Source organism: Labrus mixtus, chromosome 2, assembly GCF_963584025.1.
Source record: "Labrus mixtus chromosome 2, fLabMix1.1, whole genome shotgun sequence".
NCBI lineage: Eukaryota > Metazoa > Chordata > Actinopteri > Labriformes > Labridae > Labrus > Labrus mixtus.
In genome coordinates, this window is record NC_083613.1 from 34726896 (window position 1) to 34736895 (window position 10000).

The 10000-nt window shown below is 46.1% G+C and overlaps 1 protein-coding gene across 1 annotated transcript in view; it reads left to right on the forward strand.

The window, feature by feature from the left end:
• LOC132954003 (homeobox protein Meis1-like) overlaps nucleotides 1–10000 on the forward strand; it is a 30893-nt gene that overhangs the window by 20089 nt on the left and 804 nt on the right. The window contains exons 9-10 of the mRNA XM_061026431.1: nucleotides 2055–2131; nucleotides 7832–7890. Of these exons, the coding sequence (XP_060882414.1) occupies nucleotides 2055–2131; nucleotides 7832–7890 (136 nt within the window). The remainder of the gene's footprint in view (nucleotides 1–2054; nucleotides 2132–7831; nucleotides 7891–10000) is intronic.

Below are 10000 nucleotides of genomic sequence, written 5' to 3' on the forward strand. Positions count from 1 at the left end.
GGAAGTCATTCGTACAGCACTGTGTGGTTAAAACCATCTTGGGCTGGTGTAAAACCTTGGAGGAGGCTGAACGTGTGAGGAAACCACCTCATGATTATCGCTCTTTCAGGCAAATTAGATGCAGTTTGGGCCAATTACCTGCTATCAGATCACAGGGAAAACAGCGCAGTCTTTGGCAGAAGGGTTAGGCCGGGCGGAGGAAAGAAGACATCACAGACACAGATGTGATGAGGCTGCTGGTTTCTGCTTCAGGCTTTTTTTGATTTGTTGGTGATTTAAATAGAATTCAGAATAAAAACCAAGAGGGGGTGAGCGTCGAGCTCTCAGGGGGCGTCCCTGATGACGTATCAGACACTACATTCATGAGCAGAGTAGTTTGCAGTCTTGTTTTTTTAAATTATTTAATCATGTTGACTTCAGGTGTGGTGTGTGCAAAACAGCAGGTGACGGATGTTTCCCCCGTTTTACTTCTGAAACTTTGAACATTGTAATCCCGTCTTGAAAGACCTGCCCCGTGTGGTAGATTATAAATATAAAAAGAGCATTATGATTTAATTGATCTTGTTGTTGTTGCAGCAACATATTCAACTCGCCCCCTTCGTTCAGATAAAAGACGTTAAGTTGTCGTAAACGTCGTCCTCTGTGAGATGTTAGCGTTTATCTCTTCAACAGGCCGAGGTGTTCTTGCATGAAGTCAAATGTTTTTGCCTTTAGTATATCACGTTTTGAAAAAAAATGGAAAGGCAGGACTGTGGTTAAACGATGTTCTGTTTGGACGCTCTGCTCTTCTTTCTGCAGAGTTTAATGACTCTGAACTTTAACAGCGCTGCATGTTGCATCTGTGTGAAAATAGCCCCCTGAAAGTGATGCTATCTGGGTCAGGGACGGGCAGCGACCTGCCGCAGAGGATCGGCAGCAGCTGGTTTCAGTCGGCAGATGAAGAAGAAACTCTCACTCCCTGTCAGCTGTTGCAATGAAACATTATTTATTGTCCACAGCGCTGCAACGCTTGGCTTAACTCTACATGAACTCACAGCTCTGTTTGTTTAGAGCCTGACACCAGAGAAGGCTCGTCTTTTTAAATATCTGACAACACTGCTTTTAGTAAATATAGAAAGCAAACTTTTCTTTAGCCGTTTTCTCACATGCAGTCATGAACGTTTCTGGAGGATTTCAGGGAGAGAGCTCCTGAAATCCTCCTGATCGTGCTGTTCACACACGCACCATGGGGGGGGGGGTCTCCTTAGGCAAGACATGACGTAAGAAGAATGAGGCAAAAACTGTGGATGAAGAAAGAGAAAGTCTGCTATAATGAGAATATTTGTCTTTATATCAATGCTACTTGATAAGCCACGCCCTTAATTTAGCTAATTAATGCTTTTCTATAATCAAAAAGGACGCTTTCCCGTTATAAGAAGTAAAGAAACGATCTGTTGAGACCTGTGTAACCAGGCTGTAAACATGTTTATTTCTGCTTTAAAACAGATATTTCAATATGGGACGCAGTTGGGGTTCCTCGGCTTTTTGAGACAGTCTCTAGTGGACACTTGAGGAACTGCAGTTTTTTTTACACTTCTGCATTGACTTCATTTTGCAACACTGGAGGATGACGCTTGGTACAAACAGCTGTACCCCTAAAATAAAGAGTTTAAAAAAAAGGAGGTCAAAACGAAGTTCTTGCTCACACGATGGTCCTCGTTAAGACATAAATTCAAGAACACACACACACACACACAAACACACACACACAGACACACACACAGACACACACACACACACACACACACACACACACACACACACACACACACACACACACACACACACACACACACACACTCCCTCTAAGTCTAATTAACAGGGCTCTCTCCCCGCTTGGCTTCCCTCTCTAATTGGCTCACCATTTCTTCCCATTAATTATGCTCCATTTCATTTTCCCTTAATGAGTTAGCCCCGCCCCCTTTCTTTAACGCTAATTAGCAGCTCTCTCCGACAAGAAGAGTTACACACAACCTTGTGATTTCATACAGCCTCTGTATTCTGTCCCTCCGCAGCACCCGTACCCGTCGGAGGAGCAGAAGAAGCAGCTGGCTCAGGACACCGGCCTCACCATCCTGCAGGTCAACAACTGGTGAGTCTGTGATGTTAGCAACGCCGCGCTGCTGTTGTGTTTGGGAAGCACGCCCTCTAGAGGCCACGTGCAGCTAATGGTTTTAAACAACGTATTCCCCTCTGGTTTTCAAATATCCCCAGTCACAGAAACCGAGGGGAGGGGGCGGTTAATTGGAGGGTGGAGATGTGGTGGGGGGTAGAGACCTGGAGACGTCAGTACGAAACAAGACTCGATATCGTTTCCTTCTTTCTCCCTTGTTCCCTATTCCTCCTTTCCCCCTATCTTCCCTTTGTTCCCTCCCCAGGGTCCTCTCCACGCCCTGTTTCCTTTCCTCTCCTTGTTACCTCTACTGTCCTTGTTTCCTCTCCTTCATTGCATCCTTTCCTCCTTTATCCCTCTCCTCCCCTCGCGCCCTCCCCTTCATTGTTTCCCTCCTCTAAAAGGGTCCTCCTTTCTTGTTTACGCTCCTGAAACATCCTTCTTTCTTCTCCTATCCTTGTGTCCTCTCCTTCAATGTTTCCTATCCTTGCGTCCTTTCCTTCCTTTTCCCCTCTCCTCCCTTTGGCCCCCCTCTAGGGTCCTCTCCTTACTTGTTTACTCTCTGCACCCTGTTTTACCTTTCCTTTCCTCGTTTCCTCTCCTCCCTTTGGCCCCCCTCTAGGGTCCTCTCGTTTCCTCGTTTCCTCTCCTTTCTTGTTTTCTCTAATTTCTTGGTCTCCTATCCTCTACATTTTCCTTTTTTCTCCTTCTCTCCTTGTTTCCTATCCTCTTTTTCTGCCCTCTTCCTGAGTTTTGTGTCTTTCCCGTCCCCTTCTTGCTTCCACTTTTCTTTTCTGTTTCGACCCTCTTTCCTCGCCTTTTATCCCCCCCTCTCTTCTTCTTCTACTTTGTTCCCTTTCCTCTTTTTGTCCTTTCCTCCCCTCTTCTCCTTCAATTTTTTTTTGTTGTGTTTACATGAAATCAGTTTTTTACTTTACTGTGTGTGTGTGTGTGTGTGTGTGTGTGTAGGTGTGTGTGTGTGTGTGTAGGTGTGTGTGTGTGTGTCTGTGTGTGTGTGTGTGTGTGTGTGTGTGTGTGTGTGTAGGTGTGTGTGTGTGTGTGTGTGTGTGTCTGTGTGTGTGTGTAGGTGTGTGTGTGTGTGTGTGTGTGTAGGTGTGTGTGTGTGTGTGTGTAGGTGTGTGTGTGTGTGTGTGTGTGTGTGTAGGTGTGTGTGTGTGTGTCAATGTGTGTGTGTTTGTGTGTGTGTGTGTGTGTGTAGGTGTGTGTGTGTGTGTGTGTGTGTGTGTAGGTGTGTGTGTGTGTGTGTAGGTGTGTGTGTAGGTGTGTGTGTGTAGGTGTGTGTGTGTGTGTGTAGGTGTGTGTGTGTGTGTGTGTAGGTGTGTGTGTGTAGGTGTGTGTGTGTGTGTGTAGGTGTGTGTGTGTGTGTGTAGGTGTGTGTGTGTAGGTAGGTGTGTGTGTGTGTGTGTGTGTGTAGGTGTGCGTGTGTAGGTGTGTGTGTGTGTGTAGGTGTGTGTGTGTGTGTGTGTGTGTGTGTGTAGGTGTGTGTAGGTGTGCGTGTGTGTGTGTGTAGGTGTGTGTGTGTGTGTGTGTGTGTAGGTGTGTGTGTGTGTGTGTAGGTGTGCGTGTGTGTGTGTAGGTGTGTGTGTGTGTGTGTGTGTGTGTGTGTAGGTGTGTGAGTGTGTGTGTGTGTGTAGGTGTGTGTGTGTGTGTGTGTGTGTAGGTGTGCGTGTGTGTGTGTAGGTGTGTGTGTGTGTGTGTGTGTGTGTGTGTGTAGGTGTGTGTGTGTGTGTGTGTGTGTAGGTGTGTGTGTGTGTGTGTGTAGGTGTGTGTGTGTAGGTGTGTGTGTGTGTAGGTGTGTGTGTGTAGGTGTGTGTGTGTGTCAATGTGTGTGTGTTTGTGTGTGTAGGTGTGTGTGTGTGTAGGTGTGTGTGTGTGTGTGTGTAGGTGTGTGTGTGTGTGTGTGTGTGTGTGTGTAGGTGTGTGTGTGTGTGTGTAGGTGTGTGTGTGTAGGTGTGTGTGTGTGTGTGTGTAGGTGTGTGTGTGTGTGTGTAGGTGTGTGTGTGTGTGTGTAGGTGTGTGTGTGTAGGTGTGTGTGTGTGTGTGTGTAGGTGTGTGTGTGTGTGTGTGTGTAGGTGTGTGTGTAGGTGTGTGTGTGTGTGTGTGTGTGTGTGTGTGTGTAGGTGTGTGTGTGTGTGTGTGTGTGTGTGTAGGTGTGTGTGTGTGTGTGTGTGTGTAGGTGTGTGTGTGTAGGTGTGTGTGTGTAGGTGTGTGTGTGTGTGTGTGTAGGTGTGTGTGTGTGTGTGTAGGTGTGTGTGTGTGTGTGTGTGTGTAGGTGTGTGTGTGTAGGTGTGTAGGTGTGTGTGTGTAGGTGTGTAGGTGTGTGTGTGTAGGTGTGTAGGTGTGTGTGTGTGTAGGTGTGTGTGTGTAGGTGTGTGTGTGTGTAGGTGTGTGTGTGTGTAGGTGTGTGTGTGTAGGTGTGTGTGTGTGTGTGTAGGTGTGTGTGTGTGTGTGTAGGTGTGTGTAGGTGTGTGTGTGTGTGTGTAGGTGTGTGTGTGTGTAGGTGTGTAGGTGTGTGTGTGTAGGTGTGTAGGTGTGTGTGTGTAGGTGTGTAGGTGTGTGTGTGTGTAGGTGTGTGTGTGTAGGTGTGTGTGTGTGTGTGTAGGTGTGTGTGTGTGTGTGTGTAGGTGTGTGTGTGTGTAGGTGTGTGTGTGTGTGTGTAGGTGTGTGTGTGTGTGTGTAGGTGTGTGTGTGTAGGTGTGTGTGTGTGTGTGTAGGTGTGTAGGTGTGTGTGTGTGTGTGTAGGTGTGTGTGTGTAGGTGTGTGTGTGTGTGTGTGTGTGTGTGTAGGTGTGTGTGTGTAGGTGTGTAGGTGTGTGTGTGTGTAGGTGTGTAGGTGTGTGTGTGTAGGTGTGTGTGTGTAGGTGTGTGTGTGTGTGTGTGTAGGTGTGTGTGTGTGTAGGTGTGTAGGTGTGTGTGTGTAGGTGTGTGTGTGTGTAGGTGTGTGTGTGTGTAGGTGTGTGTGTGTGTAGGTGTGTAGGTGTGTGTGTGTAGGTGTGTGTGTGTGTGTGTAGGTGTGTGTGTGTGTGTGTGTAGGTGTGTGTGTGTGTAGGTGTGTAGGTAACAAACAGCTGGACTGGTTTATTTAAACACAGTGGTTGGGGAGGATTTTTTGGGGGGTGTAGTACTGACCTGAGAATGACACCCTTGGTGGGCGGGGCTTATTTTAAGAAGCTGTGGGTTTGTGTGTGACACACGTGCTCATTATATTATATCATATTTAAGGCTGTTTAAACAAACTTATTTAAGGTGTTCAATTAAAACATTTCTGTGCGATCCATTTTTAGTTTATAAGAAATGATTGTTTAGAAACAGATTTGTTTTCAAAAAGTATTTTTGGTGCTGCAGAAAAAATACTAAAAACAAAAGGACATGCCACAAATTAAAACCTGGAAAAAAACTTAAACAGTCTCATACGATCGGGCCGAAATCAGTCGTTAAGACTTAACTTGTCCAGCACTTTTCATACAACAAACATGTAGCATTCATACACAAAATGTTTTGATAATCATGAGAACCGTTTCCCCGATTCATACACGAGGTGAAAACAAACACGCAGTCATAAATGAAAACAGGAAACGCCGTCATGAATGTTTAACGGGGAAACTAAGGAGGCGGGATCATAAAGGGTAACATGCAAAGGGTTTAGAAAAAAAAGAAGAAAAAAGGTTGACCTCTCATGATTCACGGGTTGTCAAGGTAACAGCTGAAAACGTTGGTATGATTTATGTAAAAGAAAAATAAAAAAAAGTTATCGATGCATGTTTGATTCCACGGCAACAAAAATAGAATAGTTTGATTATTAAAAATGTCAGGCTGACACCTTCAAACTGTCTGAGATGAATAATAACATCAGCAATGTTTTGGTGCTGGAGTGTACCTGCAAGTATTGGATGCAGCACTTCCTCTCCTACTCACCTGTCACATGACATCATTTTAAAAACATTTGGTGCTTTTCGAGAGGAAGCTGCATCCATATCAGAGCAGAAATGTCCAAAGTGTTACAGGAAGTGGATCCTGGAAAAACCCACAGCCTGTGACACTGATCGGATTCTCATCGCAGCAGAAGCAGATCCTCCATTACTGTCCTTTCAAAAACTCTTTCTCCCCTCTGTACCTCCCCCCGCCTCCCCCTCCTCCCCTTCCTCCGCCTCCTGCTCGCCTTTTTTACTCCTTGAAAAGACCGCTGTGGCTTTTGTTGTCCTGAAAAGGAAGCAGGGTAGTCCCCCACTTCTTTTCAGTGTTTTTTTTTTTTTTTTTAACCCCGCTCCTCACTCTTTACCGAACACGTTTGAAATGGAACCATCCCTCCTGGGGGGGTGAGGAGGGGGAGGGGGGGGGGGGGGGGTGTAGGGGGACATAAATCAAGTGGGCTTTCACTCCGGGGCGGGTCAGGAGGGTCGACAGGCGGTTCAGGAGGTTTTAAGATGAGGAACACCAGAGCGCTCCTCCACGGACGGGAGGCGATGGAGGGGGGGGGAATATGGGGGAGTGGGGGGGGGGGGGTCACAGAAGGTGTCAGGTCATAGGTCGCGCATACCAGGATGATGGCTTTCAAGAGTGTACTTAGAAGGGGACATGTATGAATGCACTGCTGCTGCGGCCCCCTGAAGCCTGATGTCATCACACACTTTAACCTCCACGACAGACGACACTGTTCTTACCTGGTGACCAATCAGTTTGTTACACCGGTGTTACAGAAAAAGAGCTAAAACATCTTTTTTTAATGTCTTAGACGTAGAAACCGCTAAATCACACACACGTCAGTTTTGATCATTTACAAATTACAGAAACTTTTTTACATATCAGCTCTGATTCTCACTGAAGCTTCAGCGTCATGGCAACCTGCGTGAGTGTCGACTCGAAATGTCAGTTACAGCAGTATGTAACTCTGACTCCTAGTGTTTAAAATGGGTACTGCAGTCTAAATTCTAAACATCATAGAGAGCTGTCTCCCCCCCCCCCCCCCTCCTCTCTAGAGTCCATGCTCACACAGGTCACCATGTGGTGGACTCTGAAGCTTCAGTGTTTATCCAGCTCTGCATGGGTCTGTAAACCTTTCTGTGTTCTAACCTCTCTCCATTTTTCAAAAGCATCTCCAATATTGATCCTAGTTTGAGCACGTTTCTGCTCGTGGAGCTTATTAGAAACATGCAGAGGCTTTTTAGGTCGGGTACAATCACTTCTATCTGAACCACTTCTCTTGACCCACTTCCATCGCTGCAACCTGTTGACCTGATAACTGCTCTCATATCTGACAAACCGAGGGGCGTCCAAAACGGCCGTGTGGGGTGTGTCTTAAAACCTCCTACCTTCTCTGGTCCAAACAAATCCAGAGCATTCAGGAGCAGAATCTAAAGTTAGAAGGAGAACATACTGGCTGCTGCATGAAATCTTTTTCACCTGTAACATCCATTTTCTTTAAACCCAGCTCAGAAAATAAAACGGAAAACATTTCCTCTCGGAGAAACTTGAGATGTTCTGTGAGCAGTGAGGCGTTCGATGTCCAACAGAGAATCCGAGCTTTGCCTTCCTGAGCACAGAGGAGGCCGACGTTTCTCTGAAATCATACACGCTCTCCTTTATAAACTCTCACGCTCTCCTCCCTCCTTTTGTTTCCCGTCCTCATCCTTCCATCTGTTCTCTTCCTTTTTTTTTACAGGTTCATCAATGCGAGGCGGCGGATCGTTCAGCCAATGATCGACCAGTCCAACAGAGCAGGCGAGTTTAATATTCCTTCATCTTCTACCTTCACGCAGCAGTCCAGATCTCATGCATCTACCTCATGATGGTACAGAGGTTTCATCTGAACGCCTCTCGACTCACTGCATGAGTTAGAGTGTTTAGAGTAAAGTTAATAATAATAATACTAATAATAATAATAATAATAATAATAGATTGGATTCATATTCGACCTCAAGAGGCTTTACACGTTGAAGGGACCAAACAGAGAACAAAATAAAAACTAAGACCGGCAGCAGAGGACGGGAGAGTGCGGGTCTCTGAGGGGAGGGGGTGTTCTGATGTCTTCACACAAGACATCAAAAAGCATCATGACAGAGGAAAGAAAAGAAACATTAAAATAGAACATTAAAAAATGATTCAATCTGAAAATATGTTCAAATAAAAATAATTGAAATAAATGAAGTAAAAATATAAAAAGAGTTCAAAGTTACAGTGCAGAGTTAAAGTTTCAAATCTTATTCTTAATTGTTTAATTAAAGGCAGCTGCGGTGCGGAGTCTGGTGTGTGGTATGGACATCAGGGTCTGAGGACCGGAGGTCGGAGAGGGACCGAGGGGCATGGAGGGATTTATGAGTGAGGAGGGTTTTGTGTTTGATTCTGGGTCTAATTGGGAGCCAGTGGACGAGGGTTAGGACTTCTCTAGGGGCTGGGTACCCCGTCTCAGTAGTCCAGACTGGAGGTCATGAAGGCGTGGAGGAGGGTCTCTGCCACAGAGTCAGAGAGCGACGGCCGGAGTCCAGAGACACTTTTGAAGATGGAAGCAGGTCGACTCGTTTTGACACTGGGGACGACACAAACGCCTGAGAAAGAGGAGACGATGTCAGATTGTCCCGACGTCAGGAGGAGTGCTTTGAACACTTTTTGGACCTCTGACGTCTTTAAGTGTAAACATGGAAACATAACGTGCATCATGTAAACAGCAGCTGAGCAGTGCACACGCTCTGAAGCAGCGTCTCCTCCTCGGCGTGTTAAAGCGAACAGAGAGGCTTAAAGTCCAGGATTGAACGGCCTCTAAACCCCCGGCAGGATTAGCTCCAGACAAAGACGCTAATCGCTTTGACTGACCACTCCATTGAGCACTTTAACCCTGGGATTAAAACAAATAGGAGCCCGGCTAAAGGGGGGCTAACGCGGCGCTAGCCTTTCGGCCCCTGAGCTTTGTTAGTATTAACCCCGCGCTGACTTCCACACAAAGGCACGGACACACGGCTGAATGACGGAGATGAGAAACTGTTAAAGACCCGGACCCTGGGAATGTGACGCCGTAGATTAAAAAAAACAAACACTTCCCTCACTCCCCCCGATCAAACTTTATGAAGATAATTTCCCCACGAGGATGAAAACGTTTTATTTAAAGTCGCCTCATCTTTGATTAATGAGCCCCCTCCTCCTCCTCCGCTTCTCCTCCCTCCAGAGATCAGACACATGTTGGGAAAAACAAGTAGAGAGAAATCCAGAGTGTACTTAAACACACCATAACTGCTCCTCTTTGACTTAAAGCAACAATATTATAAATGAAAACATGAGCGGCAGCAGAGGATCAGACTGAAAGATCAACACTAAACTTTCAGCCTTTTCAAGTTGTTTCTTGTTTACTTTTTCATTTTTTGCACGACCTATTACAAACAATCGACACCAATTGAAAGATAAAAACTTTAAAGGTGACATATTTTAAATCCTCTTCTCCATGTTCCTCTAACATGTGTCTCTAGTCCGTCTACAAATGATGAGAAAAGTCCATCCTCTCTGTCTTCTCCCTGCTCCACTTTTCAGAAAATGTGTGCTCAAACAGGCCGTTTGGAGATTTTCCCTTCATGACATCACAAAGGGCAGTAGCCCCTCCCCCTAGGTGGGTGACACTCCCACAGCTAGGTGTTTGTTCTGCCCTCTGAGTCTGCCTTCTCACCGTAAACAATAGGACATGGAGCGAGAAAGACAGAGACACCCAAGCCCTTCCAGAGAGGGGGCGTGGTCAGACACAGCTCATTTACATATTTAAAGGTACAGACACAGAAACAGCCTGTTCTGAGCAGGGCTGAAATAGAGGGGTTTATAGACATGATCAAATACAGGATCAGAGTGGATG